Genomic DNA, 25,838 nt, shown 5'->3' with positions numbered 1-25,838 from the left:
TGGGTTAATTAGCTACAACCCACCGTTCTCACTCCTAACATGCCGTATCCATTATCAGCAGCAACCAGAATCGACTTCGGCTCATGCAGAGTACGACCTCCGTCAGTATTTCGCGGATAGTTCGGGGCCAGCACTCCGTGCCGTGAGAGCTAATTTAAACCAATTTTCCAAACATAGAACCGAACCGCAGGCGGATGGATACGCTTAACCGGCTGAATGCGAGCGAATCTAACTCTCTTTGCATAAAAATATAAATAAAATACGTATACCATATCAAGGTGCAGATTCCTTGAGGGAGGTTCCAGGCAAGAGCAATCATTTCCCGCAATGATAATGTTAATCAACTACTCCGTACATCGTTATCGTATTTAAGTATTTGCGCGCACAGATGAAGTTTCACCACTAGAGACGGCCCTAGCTGATTTCGGATGCTGCAGAGCCTAGCTCATCAGTCCCCTCGTGAAAAATTTACCTCCCAACCGAATCTACCCAACGCTATCCCCCGGCCCAGCAGTGGGAGAATGGGTACCCAAGGCCGTCGGCATTGGCGCGCATCACTCTTTTGGTTGTGGAAGGAATCAAGAGAGCGAATCAAAATATCGTGGGGAGGGGGAGGTTGAAGAGGGTTTTTTTCCTGTATGTCTCCACACCGTAGACATCAAGCAATCATAATATAACAACAGTCTGCTGTGGCTGGATTTCGCCAACCCCTGATCAGAGAAATGCGGATTCTCCAAACCTTCTTTATGAGCTTGGTACAGACACTGACTCGTTTGAAGAAGATCTCACAAGAGATAAGTAAGAGGAACAGAGGAATGAAAAGCAGAACAAAAAGGAAAATATATAGGAGCTCAGCCTCTTGATTGCTTCTCACATCTCAAGTCTTAACTCAAGGGAATATGCGAGCCAGCCTATTATCAGAATCATAGCGGTTCTCGAAGAGGCGAAGAGGAGGACAGGGACAGTAAGCAGGAAAGTAAAAAAGTTGCAGGAATGGCGAGGAGATTTAGATCATGTCCGGTAGGCTCCGCATGTCTAGCAGAAGCTGCATCCTTCTGAACACAGGGATATCGGGCTAGAACGCAATTGCGTGATAATATTCAGCCAGAGCTGCCCACCACATGCAAAAGGAACTCTGGATGGAGTTACATGAGCAGGTCGGGGGGAAGAGGAGAGGTGTAGAAGTCGAGACTGGTCAGCCAGCCATTAATGGTTAACTCTCCACCATAAAGGGAAAGGACCAGCCCCCTGCGGTGCATAAACAAGGAGTAGACGAGAGGAGGGAACGCCAAAGGCACACCGCAACAAGAAAAGTAAAGAAAGCAAAATAGAAATTCACCAATCGATACCGGCAACTGTACGGACCGAACGAGTACGGAGTACAACCTCTTGATCCCACTCTTCGGCTTGCTCTGCAATGATTGTCAGTATGGGCCGGTTCCTCATCAGCAACCAATGACAGTATCAACAGATGCAAGGGGTCTTTCAAGGAACGTTGGGCCTATCCGCGTAGAACCTTGGCCCAGCGGGAGGAAAGAAAACGGAGATAAACTAGAAAGATATCCCATCAAAGAAAAAGAAAGAAGCTAAAGAAAGAGGAAAGGAGAGACCGAGAAAGAGAGAAAAAAAAAAAAGGGAAGTGGAAAACTATACTCCGTAGAAGGGCGAAGACATGCTCCCGCGAACAGGACAGGGGAACCAAAGGTGATCGACTGTCCATTGGACTTCAAGCGAGGCTGGAGTACGGAGTCCGTACTCAAGAGTGCGAATTTCAGACCGTTGTGAACACTAACTTCTTTAAGAGCTTTTCTCAACGTCGGCGACTTAAGAGAGCCGTTGATAAATTATGACGTGAGGTACTCCGTACGGAGTAGTAATATACGCTCCATTTTTTTCTTCTCACGAATCCTTTATATCCGGCTTTGACTATCCACCACATGAGGAGGACACAGGAGAGCGTCTTCAGCATGGATCAGAGACGATCGTGAGTGACTGTCGATAAGCCCTGTACCTCCAAATCAACAAACAGGCCTCTCACGCCAGGAGCCTACTTTAGTCTTTTTAGATGTGAATAATACAGCTCCACCCCGACTTTGCAGTATTGGGAGATGTCGCGCATGATGGGACAAAGCCCAATGCTTGTTGGCGTTTGAAATCCTAGCATGGTAGGCTTCGGGGCTCAATTCTTGGGTGTAACCACCGTGTCGAGCGAAATGACAGCCCCAATTGCAGGGCGGATGGTATTCGCGATACCCATGATATGTGAATCCGTCTGCATTTCGAGGTGGCGGTACGATAATTGCACCTTCTGCCAAAGTATCTGCCCTGGTGGATACGGCCAATGCCTGTCTGCTAGCTTCCATTGCCCAGGGACCCAAGGACTGCGTAGATATTCGCATCGTATATTTATCATCATTCGACATGTATCACATATAATCTATGATATAGCAACGTCTCCTGCTATACGAAGCGAGCCGATTCGCCGCTTTTCTCTTCCTCCCGCTCTCTTGACTGTGCATCTGTCGTTGGATTTCTCGTTTCTTTTCTGCGCCTTTTTTGGGGCGCCTGGAGGGTTTATGGCTTATGTAAGCATATTGATTGGACAGGAGCAAAAGTTGCTTTTGGCTGTTTGATAACAACCGGATTATATGCCTGAGCAGGCCGGGATGGCTCAGCACGGCACGCCCATGCGAGAACGAGCTCTGGCAAGAGTGATCGACTATCGTGCATTCGAAGGAAGGACGATGAGGGCGACGACGAGGAGCACAGAGGACGAACCGCAAATCCTGGACGAGTGGGTAGACGGGACATCTACTTATCCAAGTCAAGCTTCATGTGATCCATCGATGCTTGAACGCCGAGCGGCTGCGTCGTTAAAAAAAATAAAAAAATAAAAAATAAAAAAACAAACTGCGCTAGGCTATTAATAGGGACCGAATGTCCCTTCTGGGCTGGCTTCGAGCTTCTAAAACGAAGCCATGCCTTGTAAGAAGTACTCCGTACAGCGCTGGAGGAATCTCCGGAGCTTCGTCAAAAGGGATGCCTTGCGTGTCTCCCTGTTCCCTGGTCCTCTCGGAGCGGGGATGACGGCGAGGGCGAGGAGAGATAAGGGAGAAGAGGAAGAGGGAATAAAAAAGGTCTTCCTCATGACCATGGCTTGAGAGGAGAGTGGTGTAATGCAGGTACCAGGATGCCTGCTGTCAACTCATATCCAGGCTCACCATATATCCGCTCCACCAGGGCAGACATAACAAGGCAAGTGATTAACGGCTTTCCCTTTCTTTTTTTTTTTGCCGCTTACCAACCCAGGTTAACAAATGCTGCTGCCTCCATCTTGTCCTTTTTTTTTTTTATTTTTTATTTTTTAGTTTTGTTTTGTTTTCCTCTGACATGAACTAGTAGCTAGTTACTTATATGGGGCCTTGAGCAGTTTCGAAGGTTCAAAGCTTCCCACGTCCTATCAACCAAACACTATGGATTATGGATCCTCGGGCTGCCAACTTTGGCCATGCTCTGCCAGCTCCGCCAGCCTTCCATATCGGCTACGGACGAAGCTACGTCCATCGGCGTTGCGTTGAAACAACCAAGTTTACGCGGACGTCCGTCAATTCTCTCCTGCTTGGTCGGCCTGCCGCAAGTTTTAACCGAATCGAGCAGCCTAATCTGGCGGTCATCCGCCAAAAAGGGAAAGCTGGAGCCTTTTCCAGGTTAGCGATATGTTGGTATCTGGTAGATAGGCAAGATGGTGAAGCCTTGAACTTTACCTGTCACCCCCTGACACGGCCTTGACATGCAGGCGGAATGAGGATACAGATCCAAACAAACAAACGGATGCCTCTCCTTTTTCCACCTCGGCTTTCAACCGGCCTTATCTCCTTCTAACTCGCAACCTGGTCCGGTCGTCCCCCACTCCGAGAGAACACTTGACAGTGGCAGTTTCCAGCTTTCTTCAGTCTGACCATGAATTCAAACCACGATCGATATCCTCTGGATGTGTTACGTCCTTACTTACATTTTATTGCAGTTTTTTTTTTTTTCTTCTGTGGTTCAAGAATCCCCACCCATCTGTTATTTGCTTCTTCCGTGCATGCTACTGAGAGGATGCCAAATGCCTGCACACTTCCCCCTTTCCCCCCGCCCCCAAGGCCTACTTGCAGGGTTCAAGGGTCGGGTGCAGCTACTACTAATTTCGCAGTGTCTAATTAAGTAAACCCTTCCCAAACTTTCATAATCCAGGAAAAACCGCCGGACATCTTATTACACATATTACTAAGTACGGACAAAACTCTGGACGCCTATGAAATTTTGATTCTCTCCATAAGCAGCGTTCGGAGACCGTCCATCCTCTCGTTTTCGTTATGATTATCCCCTCCCCTCCCCCCCTTTCTCTGCCTTCCCTTCCAACCCAAAATTAAGGTTGCTTTTTTGGATTTCTTGACTATCCCCATTGGCCTGTAATGTCCGGCTGTCAATATCAAGTTTTCATTTCCATGAACGAGAAAATTTGTTTTGTTTTAATTTATTTTTCTTTTATTTATATTTCGCTCACGAAACGGCACGAGTAAACTAGTTGGACGACGTTATCCAGACACCCCCACGTGACAATGCCACATGGCAACCGTTTTGACTAGCCAAACTCTCGCCAGCCTTGAATCCCCTTGTTCGCCTTCACGAAGGTAAGGAGTCCCTCGGAGCCTGCCGAGCTGGCTCGTCTATCTCCGGATCAGCAAAAAAAACGAAAGAAAAACAAAAAAAAGGTAAAAAAAAAGAAAAAGTAAAGGCTGCTTTTCTTGTGCAGAGTCGAGCAATACGAATGCAAGGTGGAAAACGTGAAGAAAAGGATTGCTCCTTGTGGCGCCTAAAGCGCAAATACCATTGACAATTAAGTAAATCTATCAAGCCGTTAACTAGCTACAACACCCATTGAGTGATGTTGAGTATCAGTAGCCCATCATCACATGTCCAGAAACCTCCGTTTAGTAGTATATGCATTAGAAGCTAAGTCAGGTTAGCTGTATAGGCTTGATCAAAGCTTGGTCGGCTATATTGCGACGATGGATGACAGGCAAAATATATCGCAAACACCTCTCGAACCTGAGCAACCCAAACGTTTATTTTCCTTTTCTTTCCCTGTTTTTACTCCCTCATGATCCATCCATTTTATTTTTGTTTGTTTGTTTCTTTTCTTTTCTTTTTTTCTTTTTTTTTTTTGTCGAAGAACTGGAGATCCACAGACACGTCTGAGTTTGTTCGTTAAGCGTTGGGAATAATTTTTCTCGCGATAGCAGGTGCGCAAAACGAGACACACAAGTCTCAGAAAATGCCACAAACATACTTTTAGATGGCAATGTTAGCAACTCCGCTAGCCAAATCCTTTCCACAAGCCTGAGACTTCATAATCTCGTCAAAAACGCCGGCTGCGGTGGCAACGAGGCCAAGGAACGGCTTGCTTGGAGCGAGGACACGGGACAAATACTCCGGGTGGAATTGAACGCCAACAAACCAAGGGTGGTCTTTGAGTTCGATGATTTCCATGCGCTCGCCCTTGTCGTCCTTACCGATGAAATGAAGTCCAGCTTTCTGAAGAGTATCGATATATTCCGGGTTGACTTCATAGCGGTGACGGTGACGTTCATCAATAGAAGTACGGCTAAGTCCATACAACCTTCGGAGCTTTGACCATTCACTGTCCTTTTGAAAAATCGTTGGTCGAGATCCGAGACGCATAGTACCGCCAAGGTTGACTTGATCGATTTCAGGCATGAAAACGATAAGAGGATCAGGAGTGCGGTCATCAAATTCAATAGAACTGGCTTTTGGGATCCCGCAGACGTTACGGGCGTACTCAATGACAGCTATTTGCATGCCGAGGCAGATACCAAGGTAAGGCTTGCCTTTCGTACGAGCCCAGTGAGCCGCAGCTACCATTCCCTCAGTCCCACGAGTGCCGAACCCGCCAGGAACAAGGATGCCGTCAGCAGTACACATGTCATGCCAGGCCTTGTGGAATGCCTCTGGGTTTGCCTCGGCGGCTGATTTCTCAAGATTTGAGGCATCAATCCAGGTAATCTTGAGCTTTCGGTGGCATGCCATGGCAGAGTGCTCTAAAGATTTTATAACGGAGAGGTAAGAGTCGTGGAGACTGACATACTTGCCGACAAGTGCAATGTTAACAGTACTATAGACATGCTCTTGGGAAGTTGTCAGGGCCTTCCACTGTTTCCAAGTGCTTTGGCCCTTGTCTATAGAAGCTTGGGGAATGGTCAAGTCATCAATCTTTAGGATATCACGAAGCTGACCAAGGAATCCTTGCTGTTCTAGGAGGAGAGGGACATGATAGGTTGAAGCAACATCGTGGACGCCAATCACTTGCTCAGGTTCAACCTGGCAGAACATAGCAATCTTATCAGTGGTGGCCTTGTCAAGAGCCCTTTCACAACGGCAGGCAATCTGTTGTTTGCTTCAATGTTAGCAAATGGACAAGTTATACTACCATATATTCTGATTGATTACTGCCTAAGTCACATACCAGATCAGGGCTCAAGCCGGCTGAGCGCGCATCTCGGATAGCCTGCTGGGTAGGCTTGGTCTTCAACTCCCCATGAATTGCAGGGACAAGCGAGACGTGAATCTGGAGAAAATTGTTCTTTCCAGCACGGCGGCGTAGCTGACGCATGGCCTCAACAAATGGAGCACTCTCGATATCACCAAGCGTCCCACCAAGCTCTATATTCAGTTTAGCTTCAACGAGTGCTTCTTTTGGCATTGGTTATTCAATGGTCATACCAATAACACAGACATCGGGCTCCTCGTTGCTATCGTCAGCAGGAGTCCTAGCTACACGCTCTATCCAATCCTGGATAGCATCCGTGAGGTGAGGAACAATCTGGACAGTACGGCCAAGGTAGTCCCCTCGCCGCTCCTTTTCGATGACATGCTTGTACATCTTTCCAGTAGTAATCTATGCACAAATGAGTAAATTCTCTACTTCTCTATAAAGGGCGTACAACAGACTCACGTTGTTATCTCGCGAGAGAGTAACATTCAAGTACCTCTCATAGTTTCCGAGGTCTAGATCGGCTTCACCACCATCGTTCAACACAAAGACCTCACCGTGTCTAGTCACCAATAGTCAGACAATACTTCTAAAGAATGACTCAAGGTTCATTACATACTCCGTAGGTGCCATAGTCCCGGCGTCTACGTTCATGTAGGGGTCGATCTTGATAGAGGTAACGTGCATCGATAGTTAGAGCTAGTGACTCAATTGCATTATTGACAAGGTTAGACTTATCTTGAGGCCATCGGTCTTCAAGAGAAGTCCACTTGAAGAAGCTGTATATGTTGCAATTGTTAGGACATGCATACTCGACATAGGGGTTTTAGCTTTGGGCTTTCCCAACAACTGGCATATATGATATATATATATATATATATATATCAGATCAGATGCATACCAATTACGCCCTTCCCGATGCCACTGATCACACCTGTATAGATAATAAAGACATTAACCAAATGGTTTCTTATAATATATCAAACTGTCCGCAAACTAATCCTCTCGAACCCCATAATACACGAGATGCGAGGGGTCGAAACATGAGTCAAGCATTGCTGCAGGCTTACCTCCAGAAACAAGTACGTATTTCATCGCGGCGGTTTGGGTATGAGGAAAAAAGAAAGAAAACAGTCCGTAAAACTCGATAAATACAGAAGCAAAGAAAACGGATCAACTACTTATATTCAACTATAAACGTAGGGGTCCCTTTCCTGGCTTCTGCCAGGGGGGAGGAAGAAAAGAGAAAGAGAAGAAAGGAAGAAAAAAAAAAATCGAAGTCACGAAACTTTCGCCCTTTTTTTTTCTTGGTGGGATGGAGCGACTTTCGCGTCGCCGCCTTTCTTTTTTTACTTTTTTTTTTTTTCTGCCACTTGAAAACGCGCGCCAGAAGCGGTTTAGCGCCAGCCGCGCGTAGTAATTTAGCACGTGACAGGATTTTGGCCGCGGGCGGCTCAAGCATGGAGATAAGATAAGATCGCGAGGACGCTGAGATGGCAGAAGAGAAGAGAGAAGATGCAGGATGGCCGGCAGCGAGGCAAGTTGAGTAGGAGTAGAGATTCAGGCTAGAGGGCTACTGTCAACGACGAAGAGCCTAGCAATTATCGAAGATTCACTGCTGGAACAGACTTGCTTCCAATTATCAGCTTCGACAAAACTCTCAATGTCATTCCCAGCTAACCGAAGACATCGGATTCCGGTGCTGACCATTCTCTCGGTCAATCCGCTGCCGTTATCGTTGGCAGGTTTATTCGTCGTGTCAGTAACGTCACTACGTATGTCTATGCTATATTTGCTCCAATCGTTCTCAACTGCATTGTTTACCATCTCTCGTCCGTGCAAGAGGAGAGACGAGCGGAATATTTGAGCGGCGTGAGAGGATACAGATGGCGGGAAGGATGTCTGAAAAGGCTTTCGTAGGCTCCCAGGAGAAGATGAATCAGGAGTGTGTAGCTGCCATGGAGCCCCGAGTGATCGGCTGTACGTTGCGTACGAAGAACAAAGTCCCTCAATGAATGAAAGAACTCCGGCCTGGAAGGGTTTGAACCGGTCGCCACAATTACCCCATGCTATATAGTATAAATGGAGATGGGCAAGGAGCTGGGCCATATCACCGTTAACACCTCGTCCAGGACCTGAGAACTCAAAGTCAATAACTCCAAGCTTAGGCAACTTAGGTAGCTCGGAGCTATGTGTACCCCGGGATGGTTGCAAGGGCAGATTCTCGATGAGAATACCGCCAGGCCATAGATCGCCAACGCTAAAACATCTTTCGCCATCCCACTCTTCCTGGCGCTCGAAGTCTTCTTCAATAGCGTGGCTTAATTTCTCCGCCTCTTCACAGTTAAATTGAACAAGATACCGTCGCATAGTCGACACGGCCGCGTCTCGCACTACCTCCCTCATACTATTGTTCTTGAATCGGGCAAGATTAGGGTCACAGCCATATGACTTGATCGAGTTCAGCGTTCTTTTAGCGTGAAGAATAGCAAAGAATTGACCGAATTTCTCTCCAGTAGACAGGCACAGCGAGCGATCTTCCAAAAAGTAGGACCCAGACCGTGAAGGCCATTCCGGGTAGTGGGAGGACAACCAAGAAATCGAGAGAAGATCCGATAGCGGTGGCAATGCTCCTAGGTCTTCAAGTACTAGGATATGGGATTTCTCATCATGAAATACCAGGCTCGGAACTCCTACGGATGTTTCTGTCAACATAGATAGAAGCGGGCCATCTGGCGCAGAAAATAGCGCAAGTGCATTCTTTTCAACATTCTATACGCTTGGTTAGAATAGATATAAACATCATCTAGTCCAAATAAAGAGGGACAGAGGGACTGGACTATATATCTAGCCTTACCTGTCGGATCTGGTCGAATGGAGCAGCTTCACCTACGCTGGCTACAAAGGGCGGAGCATACTTCAGTATCAAACTCTGGCAGCCCTCAAGTTGACCAGGCTGGCTAGCTGCCTCATTCTCCCCGCCCGCACATTTATTCTTTGTGGCGCGGACAGTGAGGTTGACAAGTCCGCCCGTAAGTCGTTTGACCGTCCAGGAGTTAAGGGGGTCAAGTTGCCTGAAGTAAGAGTCGAAATCAAAAGACATGCCTCACTAGTTAGAGGTCGGCCGACTTGCCACCAAAGCAGCCCAGAACTGTTTTTACAAATAGGAGATGAGGTAGCTGTCTACTATCCTTCTACCAAGATGGGGGAGAAAAATGGGATAGCAAAATACGAGAGAAAAACAATCCTTTGTTCAACCGGTGGAATATATAGTTGTCCTCTATCATAGGGCGTGCTTGGCTGGCTGCCAGAGGCTCGAAAGGGCTATACGACCGCCAATCCTGAACTAGAAACGAGGTCGGAAGGCCTACCTACGGTTTGAACAAGCAAAATTAATATTCACAGGACCGACAGGGATCTACCACTGACGTGTCATTCTCAGTAGATTGTACAGAGTATTGAATACAGATAACAAGTCTCCATTAATTCCGCAAATACATTTTTTCACAAATCATCAGGGAACGCCCAAGGTTATACACCAGCTCCATAGCATACATATCCTCAAAAGGGGAAATATCGAGGACTTAGAGAGAGAAAAGATAGGAAACTAATAACGCAATCGAAGAAGTAAATAAAACTTGAGATGACCTATATAGGATAAATCACTCGAAGTTATCCGTCCTATCAACCCAGATATTTTCCAACTCGGCAAAGTTTTGGAAGTGCAATGGTCTATGCTGGTCGTCATAGAATCTCTGTTCGGTAAAGCAAAAAAAATCCAGTTAGTTAAAACTATTTAAATATCGTAAATTGTAGGAGAAGACTGGGGGAGCTTACCATCGGAGTATCGACCTTGACATAGATAGGCCGCTTCTCCACACTGCTGAAAGAACTTCCCATGAAACTGTAGTTCCAGACATTGTTCTCAGGGACAAGGAAATATCCACGAATCCTGTCACTGAGCAGGAGCTGGCACTTGTCACCCATGTTGGTCGAAAAGCCTTGCGGTTGATCGGATGTTGTGTCCTTGTTCTCGGCGCCCCACTTATAGCCTTGAGGAGTGAGAGCCCAGGCCGAAAGCGAAACGGAGCCTGGGGTGAATGAAACAGTCATCGTCACAGTCTTTTTGTCCCATGATGAATGTGCGTTCATTAACCGTGAGTGCTGCGTCACATCCATTGCTGTCATGTATGTCGGTTCGTTGCCGGATAAGGTATGGATGATTCCAAGTGGCTCGAGACCATTCAAGTACTCATGCTGAGGCAGTTGTTGCGGAAGCTGTATATCCCGTGTATTACCAACCTGTGGTATCATGACAATTGTCCGGATCTCCTTGACCTGGTCGTTATCTGGAGGAGAGCTTCCATATAGGTACCCAGCAACTTGGACGCGAAGGTCAGAAATCATAATGAACCGTTTCAAGATGTTCTTTGGCATAATATAAGTGAAATGACCGTCTTCCTGGATATCCTCGGAAGAGATGTAAATGTTGTTGGCTCGTGTGCGTAGGTTGGAGGTGGCAATTGCTCGAGTTCGCCATTCCGTCTTGGATGCAAATGATTGCTGCTCGTACTGGGAAGTAGTGGTAACAATGATCTCCTCACCACGGACGTTTTGAGTCTTGGTTGTAACAGCAGTCAACTGTTTCTGTTCCTGCTGCTGCTTCTCCATCTCGGCAGCTTGCTGGCGCTGGAGGGATGGTGCACTGATTTCCATACCCAGGATGATATCTCGAACCTCACTTCCTGTAAGACTTTGGACATTGACATTATTTTTCTTTCCGTAGTCATTCAAAATCAGGTCCCGAAGTTGGACTTCAAGTTTTATCCAGTCTTCATCCGACAGTGTCGGCCAGATATGATGCTCCTGCGTAATAACAGTCTTATCGGGTCGCAGAAGGATCTTGGTCTTTTCAATATTCACATGCAAAGCTCGAAGAATCAGAACGAGTCGAGAGAATGCAGTGTATGAAGAGATAGTCTTGAGCCACTCGTCATATAGGTTGAAGAGAACCATCTGCGGCTCGGTGGCCTTCAGAATCATATCAGCGAGCTTTTCAATCTTCATTGCTGCTTGGAATGGGAGCTGCAACTCTGAGGCTCGAATTGAGATGTTCGGGAAATCAAGAAGATGGACCTCAAGAGGATCGAGAAGGCCTTTTCTGGTTACAATAAGCTGTTTAGGTTGCTCTTCAACAGGCAATGACCGGATAAGGGCAGCAACTTCTTCGGCTGTCTTCCATTTGGCTAATTGACCCAAACGTTTTTGGCCAGCCCAGACACTGGTATGAATGATCTTCAAGAAAAGTTGGCCGGTTCTTGGATTGAAAATGAAAATTGCACCATTGATTGGCTTAGTCGTCAAGTTTCCTTCAAATGTCTTGTGGATGGTCACGCGGTAGACATTCGTATCGTCAATAAATAACTGAATCTGGTTGCTAAACAGCTCGGAGTAGTTTTGAGAGTTTAAGAACTCTTGGTTGCTCTCAGAAGCATAGAGCTGCAGACCCTTGCGGATACGCTCTCTCAGGACATATAAAGCAGGATTAGCTTTCATAATTTTTGCCATGGCCTGTTGGATGAGTGCTTTCAGGCCAGGGAAGTATTGTCCGTAAGCAGAGTAAAGGTTGTACGCTAGGTCGATACCAATCATCAGACCAGTAGCAGAAGGATAAATACTCATACTGTCGGTCGTATAATCGAGATATTTGGCGCGTACGTAACGTTCAATGTCGTGCGAGTCATAATCTCCATATCTGAGCTGCACGTCAAGCCAGAACTTGTTGGTGGTAGTTGCTTCAATCACATCCTTTGTGTCGAATAAAAGGGAGGGCCTTGTCACATTCCATTTGTGAGTTGCAAACAAGAGAATGTCAGCGCACGAGCTGTTCATCTTATAAGATTTTCGTGGATGGATTGTCTCCTTTTGCACCGTTTCAATACCAAGCTGCTCTAGCTCCTGGTCAAAAACTTGACACAAATCCATAACAACAGATTCGTGGATTTTCTGCCACAAATGCGCTCTGAATATCTGGATCAAAGATATTTTCAGAGTTGGAATTTTGCCATGCAAGAAAATACCAGTTAGATCAAGCTGCACCTGGAAACCAACGTAGACGTTTGCTCGATTTATAGTCGGAGACCACCATAGAGTGAAGCGACGGTTAGGAATTTGGTTTAAACCGGACCGCTGGGCATTTGTCAGCTTCTTAAACTTCATTGACTCTTCGAATCCACTGTTATGAAGGACAAGATAATCGTGTCGTAGATATAGCTGATCTTTATCAACTCGGAAACCAGCCCATCCAGTGATCTCGCGCTCTAGTGTGATGTCCTTGATTATAAAGCTATAATTCTGGGGAATGACTAGATCCATAGCCATTTTTCGAGATAGGAGGCATGGAATTTCTTTCAGATTGCCAGATATTTCTGCAAATAGCTGAGGGCGTTGCATGGCATGGGTAGAATTCCACATCATTCTTCGTGTAGTCGATACACTGAAGCCAAGGGAGCGTGCCAGTGCGACAGTATCCCAGAACAATGCTGAATTGCATTGTTCGCTCTGGCTGAAGCCAAACATGTTCTCTGGGTAGATGAGCCATCCATCGCTATCCAACAAACCGGCGAGGACGGCCAGTCGGACAGCACGCGAATTGTTTATGTAAACGGCAGGAATACGCTTACGACCATCCTTCGGACCAATTGATTCAGGCTCAGCGATAACGCCAACTCCACGAAGTGCTTGAAGAAGCGAATTAACACCTGGGTTGCCCTGAGACTTTCCGGTGACCTGTTCAAGAAGTTGGTCCTGTTCTTCTTCCTGAAGAGTACCGTAGGCACTAAGGCCGGTCTGAAGACGAACACTTCGCTGAGTCTGTGGAAGGTTGCCGTCAAGTTGGCTGTCATCGGTCTCATTCACAGTTCCCAGGATGTCTAGATAGCTGTCCAGGTCGCCCTTTTTGACAGTTTCTGGATCTTTAATGAGACCCATGGGTTTGTCATCGGGCCGAGCCTGGGAAGACACACCTCTGTAGGTGGGATTTTCAGTAGGAGGTTCCCAAATACCAGTCTGGAACGTCCATCCAGCAGCAAGGCGCCGTGAAATGATTGACTGCCGGGGTGTGTGTCCCTCTGCATTAGTCCTGGGCGCTTCAGTGGTCTGCAACCCTAACTGACCATGTAAATCGAGCTCCGCGGCATGTCTAACTAGGAAACCTCGAACATCTGCCTCATGGGAGTAGTCATGAATAGGTGCACTACGGCGTTTTTCATCTCCAAGCCAGAGCCCAAGGAAGTATGGGTTACAGGGCACTGATTGTTCTGCGAGATCGAAACCAGGGGAGTTGAAAAGCATGTACTTGCACCTCTCCTCGTGCTTCAAAGCGTAAAACTCGGCAGCGGTCATCTCAACGGTTTCATATCGCTCAGGTGTTGGAGCCTCTTGAGAAGCGGGTGCGACAACGAATTCTTCAGCATCCTTTTCTAAAGGATCAATGTTGGCTTCATATTCATCAGTCCTACTCTTTTCTTTGTGTAAGACGAGGATGTGGTTTGCTGTAACAACAAGGTCGTCCTTGCGATCCCCAAACTTGATGCGATAGAGCCGATCCTCGCCACTGACGATGTTGAAAGCGCGTCGAGGTCCTCCATCTGGGCCAAGAAGTAGATCACCTTCTTTAACGTCTTCGACAGCAACTTGTGAGTGATCATATCGAAGTAGCATCGTGCCCTTTGCAAGGCACGCCCGTTCCCAAAAGAGGCCTTCCCAAGATGGGAATGCTGTGGCTTTAAAGAGAGTGTGCTCCAGAATTGTTTCAACACCACCCAAAGCTTGGATAACATCGGTTCTATAGGCATTGAGGTTCCACAACTTTCCATCATGTCTTTGACTTGTCCACCAGAATGGATTGCTCTTCATCAGCTGGTATATCTTAAACTCGGTTCTAGCACGGAAACCTTTGTCAAAACTCAGCGTACTGCGGTCTTTCTGGAAAAGGGTGTTTATTCGGGGAAGTCCGCGATCCCAGCTATCCTCCAGGTCCTCAAGAGTCAGCCTGCGGTTTTGTTGATTGGCTTCCTGACGCTTCTGAGAGTATTCCATCCATACGCGTTGAGAGTCAATGAACTCAGCTTCCCAAGGAATTATATATCTAAAGATATTTGGAATCAAGGTCTCCTCGTCGTGAGACATACCCGCCCGGTAGTGAGTGACGCCAGTGTCTGTCTGCTTTGACCATCGCTTATCACTGGTGGGAATAAGAATGTGTGACCCGGAAATCATACCCAAGCCTCCTAGTTCTTTGGGAGTGTAAAAGACAGCTGGAGGGAAGCGTGAGGGCATCTTCGAGTTGAGACCAATCTTGACTCGGGTTTGAATTTTCGTCTCACATTTAACAATAGTGTCCAGTAAGTTGACAGTGGAGACAGCAGCTTCTCTGTAGTATGTAAAAAGAGCAATCAGACTGGTATTCCATTTGTTGGCAATCTTCGTAAAGGTAGTAGAGCCGGAGGACATGAGGATCTGCCGGATGCGATTATTGAACTTTTGAATATCTTCCTCTGTGACCTGAAGGAAAGCATATGCAGTTCGCTCTTTAGTGGTGTTGTCTGATAGAGACCACACACTATCCTTAACAGAGAATTCTTCATTTTGGTTACGGATTTTCGGCAAGATACGAACTTCGAAACCACACATGGAAAATAATAGGTTTGGGTTATCCTTGCTGTAGACACTTGCAAATGTGTCGTCCCATTCAATAGTCGTGATGGACCGTGGGAGGCGATTTTTCAGGTCCCAGAAAACAGCACGGCCAAGGTTCACATCGTGTCTCATAAGACGCATTCTAGAATCTCTTGGCCAGCATTTTTTGTTTCTGTAGCCAATAACATTCTCAAAATTTGGGTCAGGTTGCTCTGTCAAGAAACGTTGAATCAAATCACGCGACTCATCCGCTGAGAACCGGAAGAATACCCAAATCTTGTCAATATATCTAGTATAAAGACGAATAGGGTGTTTGCTTTCGGTAGCACGATCTCTGAACTGCAAAAAATCATTTGGACTCTGTGGTGGGCCAGCAATTTCACTTGCTCTCTGCAGACCGAGAAGGAGCAAGTCGATGACCAAGCCGTAGTACTGGAATACGAAGCCAGAGAACTGGAGGCCTCGTATCAAACCGTAACTGTTGGTATGGTTCATGTCCTTGTAGTTAAGTTGGACGTTGTTCTTCGAAGTGATATAATCAGCCAGGTTATGATCCATGATGAGTCGGAGAAGACGGTTTAGTAATGTCAAATCAATCTTCTCATATACTTTAGATAGCTGGGTCTCAATCATGACATTGCATTCACCGTCAGCAGTCTCCCAAACATTGGAAAGATTATTGATACCTTGGGCCCATTTATATGTCAAGAGAGGCGGTACTTCTGAATCAGATGGCTTGATCCAGGCTGGGAACAAGTGTCGTTGGTCAGCTTGGTACCAGAGATATTGGTCGAGGTAGGCATCTGTGATCTTTTCGATGGGCTCAATGTCGTACACCGGGTTGATATGGCTGTAGTTATCATTCATGTCAATACCAACTTCCTTGAAAGCTCGTTGGGTAAGAAGAAATCTTTTAATTCTCGCGAGAGTCGTGCCAGGAGAATCATAAGCCTGTTCAATCAGGGCAAGTTCCTCTCGCTGGCTCTGGTTCAAACGACCTTTGACCGAGTAAGCCTCGCGCAACCGTTCGAGGGCTAGGATCAGAATCTTAGTATCATGTTTATATGACACGCTAGGAAAAGGAATCGGCGAAAACTTTCGCGATTCCAGCCAGTGAACTGTTGTTGTATAAATAGCAACGGCCTCTTCTGAAGACACATAAGGACCGTCCTTCATGTAGTTATGCTGTCTTTCCTGTTCAGCTTTAAGCCACAAACGGGTTAATCTTCCAAGGTTCTTTTTGGCGACGGTTTTATCAACAGTAGCTCCGCGACGAATTCTCTCTCTGTTGTAATGAGCAACTGATATCCACCAGTCTGCCTTGCTCTTTACGTAACGTAGGATGATATTTTCAATGGGAGCTGGCAGACCAGGTACTTTCCAGGGAATATTGCTCTTCCAACATCTCCACGCCTCCGACAAATGCTGAAGGACAGTATTAACCTTGTTTTGTTTGATACCTTCTGGCATCATATCCATCAAATCTGCCATGACAGAAGCTCGGAGTTCCAAATCAAAGTGAGATTCAACACGCTGTTTAGTGACAGTCTTGGCGACACCCTTACTATGACGGCCTTCAAATTGTCTTGACAGGAGATTGCCAAGCCACCTCTCGAGGAGAGGGATTATACCGCGAAGGAAGAAGAGCCAGACTCTCCAGGCAGGTGCCCAAAAACCGCACCCAGGGCCTTTGCCGACTGAACCGGAATTGAACCGGTAGTAAATAAGATGTTTCAAGTCCTTGCATGATCGAATCTGGTGCATGAGCTTGTATTTATATCGGTACATTCCGGTCAACTGACCGACATGGTTGAAAGCATAGAGGATGCCATCCGCGAGCTGAAAAGCGTCAATATTTCCCAAACGGTATTGAACTTGAGCATCAACAATCAACTTCGTTAAACGGAGAATTTCTCTCATCAGGTGGAAAGCGTTTCCGAACCGAGATTTCTTTCGTTCCTTTGTGGTTAAAGTCTTCACTGGTTTAAGGTTGAAGTTGTAGTCCAAGTGCAAGTAGGTCAAATTCTTCCGGTGGATAAGTAAGTTCAGCATGTTAAACCCCTGGCGACAAACTTGAAGGCCAGCCTCAACCCAGTCGATAGTAGTTTGTTGAAAGAACTTGGTGCCTTTTAACGTTCTCAAAAGGTTCTGTTTATTCTGAGCCTTGGGTTTCCGCTTATGAAGTTCATTGAGAACATATGTCTTGAGTAGCTTTTGGTAGGATACTCGAACTTTAACCGGCTGGCCCTGAGGGCAATGTTCCAAATACCATTGTTTTACCAGGGGCACGTCTTGCGCACGAACCATTCTTCCAGATCGTCGGTCGAATGGATAAGGAGCCCACCATAAGCTAATGGCAGATGATGTCTCGCTTGTGTATAGCTCCTCATCCGCTAAAAATGGCTCAACAGCTGCAGGGAGCTCAAAGTCATCTTCATCGTTACCATGGCCAAAGATCTCATCTTCGTGACTGACTGTTATATTCTGTGGCGCAACAGATCGAGAGGATATTGGGTTTATGATAGGATCAAAATAGAATGCTGGAAGATTATGGTCCTCAGTTCTGACATAGACCCCTTGAGGATGCGAATACCAAGAAATTTTCACACTCCTTGGCAGAGAGTTGTAGAGATATGGGAATGCAACTCTGTATTCTGTTCTTATCGGGGCTCGGAATATGATGCGGTCAATCGCATTAAATTCGCCGAAATCTTCATCGTTGGGGTCAATATCTTTGTAAAGAGGTTCAAACCTGGGTCCGCCAGGAATGGCAACATTCAAAGCCTTTGCAGTTAAAAAGCTGTTCAGTTCAAACATGTGGAAGTAATTCTTGTCCACAACGTCACTGAGAAGTTGATGACTTAGTCGGTAGAGGGTAGCCATCTGCGGTAGAGTAAGGTTCCATTCCTTATAGCTTGGTCCGTTGACATGAGGGGTATCGAGCAGAGGTCTATGATCATAAAACCACTCAAAAACTGGACTATCCTCCGCCTCATCAAGCTCCATTTGAATTGGCTCGAGCGGTTCAACGTCCTCGATATTTTCTGACCATGATAGCGGAGGCTCTTCGTCGTCAAAAGGAGGAAATCGCATACGTTTAAAATGCCGTCTGTCACTTTTCTCACGTCGCATACATACCCACATCGCCGCCCATTGTGCATGGAAGACTGGTTCTATAACTCGCGGCGTCTCATTAACCAGGGTCAGACAGCCGTTGACGTGGTAAAGAACCTTGACTTCCCTCGCTGACTCCCAAGGCATAGGCATATTCTCCAGAAGCTTCAATACGGCATGTGGCATGAACTTCAAAGCTCCAAGATAGCTGCGCTTATCGGTACTGAATTTCTTTTGCGACACGTCGCCAATATCTTTAACAATCTTCCGAAGATGTTCTGGCGGCATATCATCCTTTTGGGACTGAACAAATCCCGCCTTTCTTTTCTCTCCAAAGCGATTGCGCTGGCTCCGGAGCCATTCTTTCTTCTTCTGTTCGAACTTAGCGAGCATCGGGTTTGGCGCCGGTCGATAACCCGGCGGCGGAGGTGCAAGAGGCATCGACGGTGGAGGTGCAGCTCCCCATCCCGGAGGAGGTGGCGGGGGGAGGGACGCCATGACAAGCAGTCAGCCCGCAAGAAGAACTGAAAAAAAGATATCGTTCTCCGTTCGAAAGATCGGATTTAAAGGAGTGCTCGGTAGAGATACAGACTAGACATGGGGCCTTTTTCTGGCTCTATCCCGGAGACAGAAAAGGTTTTAATACAATGGCAATAGGTAATGAAAAGAAGAGAGAGAATATGACAGACTGACGCAGAGGTATACAGCTTGGAGTGCGGCCAAAACACGTCCGAAGCGTTGTCTTGTCTTCTCTGTCTGTCGTTCTGTCTTGCTGTCTCGACTTTTTGCTTGCTTTGATGAAAAAAGCTATCGAGGCGCGTTCTGGACCATTCCTTTTTGGGAACGGGATATTTGTTCTTCCGAAGCGTGATGCTTGTCCCGATTTGGACTAGTGGGCGCTCGCCAAAAGGGGAGCTTTGATCCCGTGACTAGCCCAGCCCACACAAATCGCTTAGTTCGCTTTTTTTTTTTTGAAGACGCTGGAAATCTGATATTGACGACAACGAAGAAAAGAGCCGACGTCGCCCAGCTGCCACTCCAGTCTCTCCCCTTTGATCTTGCCAGTTGTTGAGATTGGAAAGCCGACAAGATGACTTCCACAAGACTTCAATATGTAAGTTAACATTTAAATCTGGTTCCTATTGCCGAAGCAGTTGCTAATGCCCATGTCCACTTTCTAGCGACGACGGAACCCGTACGTGTCCAACCAAGCGGATCTTCTTGCGATTGAAATGAATTTACTGGCGTTCAGATAATTAATACAGTTTTGCGACTAGATACAACACGCGATCTAACAAGGTCCGTGTTATCAAGACCCCAGGCGGCAACCTTCGATACCTTCACATCAAGAAGAAGGCATCTGCTCCCAAATGTGGTGACTGTGGAATCAAGCTCCCAGGTGTGAGTAATCCCAAATGAGTGACCGTCGAAATGATTTCCGCGAATTCAAATGGTTATTTTACTTTGGATATCAAGGGGATCATGCTCAGCCGGCATCTTTTACAACAATATTTTGCAAGGATCCCAACTGACCTTCTGCTTTGATATATTATTAAAGATTCCTGCTCTTCGCCCACGTGAATACTCCCAGATCTCCCGCCCAAAGAAGAACGTCACCCGTGCCTACGGCGGCTCCCGCTGTGGAAACTGTGTCAAGGACCGCATTGTCCGCGCTTTCTTGATTGAGGAGCAGAAGATCGTCAAGAAAGTCCTCAAGGAATCACAGGAGAAGGCCGCCACCTCATCTAAGAAGCGATAGATTACATGCTGTGTGTGGGGTTGTGGACGTGTTAAAGGGAATACCAGAGTGATGCAGTGATACCTGAAATGAACGGGAATCAAGACTCGATCACAAACGGAGTTTGGGGCGGGAATACCATCTCTGTTACCGGTGGGAGTTCCCGAAATGAAAAGAATATAATCATGAAATGCATTATCGGCCAGTCCTCTTTTTAGTGTACGGCAATACTTTTCAAAGTCAGAAGTTTTCCTGCCTACTGTGATGTCGTTTGGAATATTCTCGTCTTTCATCCGTGCTGTCCTCGAAATACAGCAATTGTTAATGACAAGAAACTTCCTAAACCTATCGAATGTCTTCAAGTCACTCATTATTTGACAACCACTTGTATACTCTTTACAAACGTAGAATTGTGGTAGTCTTCATTTCGATGCGCTTTTAGCATAATTAGTCGGCATTCAAGCCTCACAACATATCTACGCCACGCGCAGAATCATGAGGAGCCCAATTCGCCCACGGATTGATTGGGTGGTCCGTTCAGATATAATCGCAGGGAATAGCTCCATATGGATTAGATATTTTCTCCTCATTTAAAGGCACCTGGTTTGAACCAGACAAGCTGAATACGAACCAATTTATCCTCGTCCAGTATATTTGAAAATGGACATGAAGGATGATGTACCCTGCACTTATAACTAAAGAGATAGTACCTATCTTAGAATCTTCGTTTCTTCTTTGCTGGTTTGTTCTGACCCTTATTAGCTGCTTCAAGCTGGCGTCGTAGTTCCTGTCGTTTTCTATCTGCCCTTTCCTCCGGAGATTCTTCTTTATCCGGCGTGTTCTCGGCTTTTGTCTGGTCAATAGCACTGGATTTAGGCGGTAACGAAGGTAATTCTTGTGCTGGGCCTTCTCTTGTATCAACCATTCTGCCAGCTTCATGGTGGCTACTAGCTTTGGTGTCTTGTAAATTCGTAGTATTGTAGGATGTATTCCTTCCCTTTACATTGGCCAATTTGCTAGAAGCTTTCGACCCCCCAATAATACCAAGCCTGCCACTCCGCTTGTGTGGTTTAGCAGTTGTCGTTGATTGCTCATTATGTCCATGTGACAAGTCGGGTGGTTGTTGTTTGCTTGCACCGTCGGAGTGGTCACCGCCTCCCTCTTCTGCTTCAGGACTCTCTGTCTTGCCCCAGGAGCTTGTGGCAAGAGCATCGTCTTTTCTGCCCAAACTCTGGCTCAACGATTCCTTCTGTTTCTTGCCGCCAATTCTCCCGATCCCACGTGTGCGTGGAGCTCCTTGTCTTTCCAGCTGAGCTACCTGGGTTGTCGAATCAGTCTCTTGAGAGCCTCTGTGGCTTTGTTGAGGCAGAGTTTGTCCCTTAGCTCTGTTAGCTCCTTTATTATGGATATCGTCATCGTTGTCACCACTAGTGTCACTTTCCGTTGGTGATGGTGTGGCCTGATCTTCCAAATTGGGCCTTGGGGGTTTGTTAACGACATCACCTGCTTCCGGCGCGGTAGGATCAAGCTCCTGTTGCCTGGGTGGAGGCCTAGGCTTCTTCCCACCAATAGTCCCAATGCTCTTCAGCTTGTTTTTCTGTCGTGGCGGTGATTCTGGTGCACTGGTAGTAGTTGAATCCTCAGAATCAGTGCGTGGCTGTATTTTTACTTTCGCGTTTGCATTTCCCAAGCTCTCAGGCTTCTGAGAGAAACTTTTATTCTTGTTGCTGTGCCATGTCGGGGAAATTTCTGAATTAATACGATGGCCAGTTGTGTCCGGCGAGGACCTTGTCCCAATTTCTTTGAGTCCTGGGGGGGTTTCTTGGGTCTACAGCTTGAAATTAGCAACACAGCCATGAGATCGTGTAGAACAGGTAGAAATACTTGAAATTCGTTATCACTTTCACTCCCATCATTTTCTGTGCGTCTCTCAAGATTATTTGGAGCTTCTTTTCCCGGGTGGTTGGAGCTACGGGCTGTTGTAGGCAGATTCCACCACTCGCTTTCTATGAGTTCCATATTTCGTACATCAAATAGATCATCATCGTACAGGTATTTCCCAACTGGTATTGACGTAGATTTCTTCGAGCCACCGCTGGAATGTATAGTCTCCCAAGAACCTTTGTCAAACGGACTCACTCCTTTCACCAGCTTTGAGGCCTGTGAAAACAGAGAACCTCTCTTTTGGCCATGCCGTATATTCGCCATCCCGGGAAAAACAGTGCTTAAGTCAAGGCCCGATGACTCTATTTTGTCGAAAAGTTTCCCTATTATTTTATCTTTCTCCTCTAAAAGCTCGCAAAGGGATTGTTGCTGAGCCTCGATCCCCAGCCAGCTCCGCAATGTAGGTACTAGCATATGACGTGTTAATGCAGAAGGAGAACATTTGGATAAGATTAATGTCCACTCTAACGGTTCTAGGGGTTTTGGTAGCTTCGTAGTAGTCGACAGTCTTAAACTCGATCCAGCGCCTCGGCCAGAAAGGAACAGTGATGTTCCTTCAGACCCATGCAGCGCATCATTGATTTTTTGTAGCAGTACTGAGTACTGGTCCTCATCCTGACTGGGGTCGATGCTGGTATCGTCCTTCGCGGCGCGATCAATAATTTGTTTATGGCTTAAGCTCTCAGACCAAACATGGCCCAGATCAGTGAGAAAGACATCATAGCCCTCCGAACTTGGCTCGTAACTGAATAGAAGTGGCGGGTATGAATTGCTATAAAGCGGTAGCCTCTCCCAATTTCGTGTCATGTTTAACTAACTCTTAAGAAAAAACATTATTCAAGTAAAATTGCTGAAGATTTTTCATAGATCGTCTGCTGTACAGGCAGCAGTTGCGGTTGACACAAGCGTCAGAGTAGATTGTTGAACTTAACCTTAAACGCTCACTAAAAGGAAAGTATGCCGAGCTCGGAAAAGCTGCCGTTTTGATCCGGGATCAGCTTCGTTAAACCTCAACGTCAAAAAGCGATATCATGAACACCCAACGCAACGCATAAGAAAAGCATCCTCAATATCGTCTCACTTCTCTAGTTTTTCCGTTCCCCACAAATGCCCTCAAATCCTAGAGATCGATATGGCAGCAAGAGACCGAGGTCTCGTTCGCCACCTCCACACGCACCGCCAGAGAAATTGCGACATCTCGATGGCCAGTATTCGTATGCCGGTCGAAGTTGGGGTCAAGGGAGTGCGAATCGAGGCGCTTGGAACTTGAAAGAACAAACACGGCTTAACCAGTTACAACAAGATGAAGAAATGCGTGAATGGGTTGCTCAGGAAGACACGTTTGTGCTTAGGCAAGCAAAGAAGAAGGCCGAATTACGAGTTAAAGATGGACGTGCCAAACCTATTGACTGGCTGACCATTACTCTTCGTGTTATCGATCCGACTCGGAACCCATTAGACGACGAAATTGCAGACTCAGAACTAGATTTAGTGGAACCAGAGGGCGTTTTTGAAGGATTATCAAATGCACAGCTGTCAAGCCTTGAGAGAGACATCGATACTTTCTTGTCTCTTGAAACCAGTGCTGATAATCGTGACTATTGGAAGGTATATCACATCATTCGAGACATCTGCAGTTCGCTGTCTTACTGATCTTTATCTAGACTATGAAAGTAATCTGTCAAGATCAGATCCGCAAGGCGGAATCTTCGGCCCCAGAAAAACGTGCGGTTAACTCAGTCGCCGCTGATATTGATAGATTGCTGAGTCCAAAAACATATGATGAGCTTGTCACTCTAGAAAAGCAAATACGCCGGAAGTTGGATTCTAATGAGCCGGTTGATACTGATTATTGGGAACAGCTCTTAAAGAGCCTTTCGGTATGGAAGGCACGTGCGAAATTAAAGCGAGTTTATAGTGCTGTTATCAAAAACCGTGTTGATGAGCTGCGGAAGCAACAGCGCGAGGAGGCTGAGAGTGTTCAGAAAAAGCTTGCCCCTTTAGCTCCATATAAGGGTACTCGAACCTCGCAGCAGGAGCTTGAACGGATGACCCTACTCGACCCTGAGCCTCTTCTACAACTTCGCAGTCAAGATAAAAATTTAGAGGTTATGGATGAAGAAGAGTTGCTGAGCCATATAGTATGTTTATCTTACCCCCATATCTATTCTCTCCTGCCTTGTGATTAACTGCATCTAGGCCCAAGAAAGGAAGAAAATTATCAAAATGGGGTTTGTCCCGCTACGCAACCGCTTGACTGAGAAACAAGCTCCTTCATCTATGGTCACATCAGAATCTCCTGCCATTACATCTTCTGCTCCACGCTTCCTTCCAACGACAAACGATGATTTCTCCCAGGCCACAAAGGCCTTATACGAAAGGGAAGTAGCACGAGGAGTTAGTGAAAATGAGGAGATATTTGCTGGAGAAGAGACTATCAGCACATCTAAACCGAGTTGGGCGAATAAGTACAGGCCACGAAAGCCACGATACTTCAACCGTGTGCAGATGGGATATGAATGGAACAAATATAACCAAACCCATTATGACTATGATGATCCTCCCCCAAAAGTTGTGCAAGGCTACAAATTCAACATCTTCTATCCGGATCTTATTGACAAGGCAAAAGCCCCCACCTATCGCATCGAAAGAGAACATGGTAGGAAACGAGGACAGTCTTTTGCGCCAGCCGGAGAAGAAGACACATGTCTACTTCGCTTCATTGCCGGTCCACCCTATGAAGATTTGGCCTTCCGTATTGTAGACAAGGAGTGGGACTACAGTGCAAAGCGAGAACGTGGGTTCAGGAGCACGTTTGATAAAGTACGTACTAGTTTTTATTTTATGTGGCTCAAACATTGCCATGCACTTGGGCGCCTCAGCTAATTACCATCCAGGGCATTTTGCAACTTCATTTCCAATTTAAGAAGGTATGTATCATCTCATATCGATTTTCCACGCTTGCAACTACACAGGCTAACACTTATCGCAGATATACTATCGTAAGTGATTTTGAGATAAACATGATTATAGCCTGCTTTTACACCTGCATCACATGGTGCGAGCGAACGCAGTATGCTCTACGATAGCATCCGGGATTTCACAAGTTAAGGCGACACTCGTGGCACTTGGGCGTCTTATTGTATTTTTCCAAGTTTAAGAATTGTTCCGAGGGGAATTGTGCTCTATAGGAACAGCAGCACACCTATTGCCCAAATGATGTCTACTTATAATCAGCCTATCACCGCCCACGCCAGGCTAGTCGGTTAAATATGACCACTCTGCTGGGAAGTTTGTTGCAAGACTGCATTGACGTATCCTTTGTACTCAAGGTGATTAGGGTGGTAATTTCCAAGGCCGCGTTATTTGGTCATCCTATTGGACATGCATCTGAAGATCTACAACAATTTTAATTGGAGGCTTACAGCCGCCTCACCGGACCTTGCGCTGTGAGACCTTCCAGAAGACCCTATCCGGTGCTTTTTCCTGGAACCCAGCCACCTTGAGCTAGACCGTTCTGCGGGATGTAACTCATGACAGGTTAATGTTCTCCTGCAGCTCCCCGTCTGTGCCCAACGAGCATGACAAGGTCTGAAGCTAGTCTGCTTGACACATTTTCTCCAACCTGCTCCCCGTCCCGTCAGGCTACCGCTGTAGAACTTGGAGTTCTCTAGCATCCTTGGTCAATAATCGGTTGTGTATACCTCCAAAAGATTGCTGTTCCACAAAGGCATTCTTTTTCAGGCAGGGCAATATTTCAGCATACAAAAGCCCTCTCATTCATCC

The 25,838-nt window shown here is 46.5% G+C and overlaps 6 protein-coding genes across 6 annotated transcripts; 2 read left to right on the top strand and 4 right to left on the bottom strand.

Annotated features, from left to right (window-relative positions):
• Positions 1-5,337: 5,337 nt before the first annotated feature.
• On the bottom strand, positions 5,338-6,946 carry TRV_05789 (uncharacterized protein; the record flags this gene model as incomplete). Its single annotated transcript, XM_003020102.1, has 3 exons — positions 5,338-6,450; positions 6,530-6,726; positions 6,787-6,946. 3 exons carry the CDS (start codon positions 6,944-6,946, stop codon positions 5,338-5,340), a joined length of 1,470 nt encoding a protein of 489 aa, XP_003020148.1.
• A 1,170-nt stretch (positions 6,947-8,116) lies between these two features.
• TRV_05788 (uncharacterized protein) lies at positions 8,117-9,659 on the bottom strand (the record flags this gene model as incomplete). Its single annotated transcript, XM_003020101.1, has 2 exons — positions 8,117-9,328; positions 9,414-9,659. The coding sequence occupies 2 exons, from the start codon at positions 9,657-9,659 to the stop codon at positions 8,117-8,119; spliced, it is 1,458 nt and encodes a 485-aa protein (XP_003020147.1).
• Positions 9,660-10,348: 689 nt separating this feature from the next.
• On the bottom strand, positions 10,349-18,868 carry TRV_05787 (uncharacterized protein; the record flags this gene model as incomplete). Its single annotated transcript, XM_003020100.1, has 1 exon — positions 10,349-18,868. One exon carries the CDS (start codon positions 18,866-18,868, stop codon positions 10,349-10,351), a length of 8,520 nt encoding a protein of 2,839 aa, XP_003020146.1.
• A 592-nt stretch (positions 18,869-19,460) lies between these two features.
• TRV_05786 (uncharacterized protein) lies at positions 19,461-20,129 on the top strand (the record flags this gene model as incomplete). Its single annotated transcript, XM_003020099.1, has 3 exons — positions 19,461-19,484; positions 19,670-19,769; positions 19,861-20,129. The coding sequence occupies 3 exons, from the start codon at positions 19,461-19,463 to the stop codon at positions 20,127-20,129; spliced, it is 393 nt and encodes a 130-aa protein (XP_003020145.1).
• A 694-nt stretch (positions 20,130-20,823) lies between these two features.
• Positions 20,824-22,859, bottom strand: TRV_05785 (uncharacterized protein; the record flags this gene model as incomplete). The annotated part of the gene is made up of 2 exons (XM_003020098.1): positions 20,824-21,936; positions 21,993-22,859. The coding sequence occupies 2 exons, from the start codon at positions 22,857-22,859 to the stop codon at positions 20,824-20,826; spliced, it is 1,980 nt and encodes a 659-aa protein (XP_003020144.1).
• A 300-nt stretch (positions 22,860-23,159) lies between these two features.
• TRV_05784 (uncharacterized protein) lies at positions 23,160-25,285 on the top strand (the record flags this gene model as incomplete). The annotated part of the gene is made up of 5 exons (XM_003020097.1): positions 23,160-23,660; positions 23,717-24,193; positions 24,252-24,875; positions 24,950-25,054; positions 25,244-25,285. The coding sequence occupies 5 exons, from the start codon at positions 23,160-23,162 to the stop codon at positions 25,283-25,285; spliced, it is 1,749 nt and encodes a 582-aa protein (XP_003020143.1).
• Between the last annotated feature and the right edge of the window lie 553 nt (positions 25,286-25,838).

Source organism: Trichophyton verrucosum, assembly GCF_000151505.1.
Source record: "Trichophyton verrucosum HKI 0517 chromosome Unknown contig00482_1.f1.exp, whole genome shotgun sequence".
In the NCBI taxonomy this organism is placed as follows: domain Eukaryota; kingdom Fungi; phylum Ascomycota; class Eurotiomycetes; order Onygenales; family Arthrodermataceae; genus Trichophyton; species Trichophyton verrucosum.
Note: the sequence above shows the minus strand (reverse complement) of the source record. Positions and strands in the feature narration are given on the sequence as shown.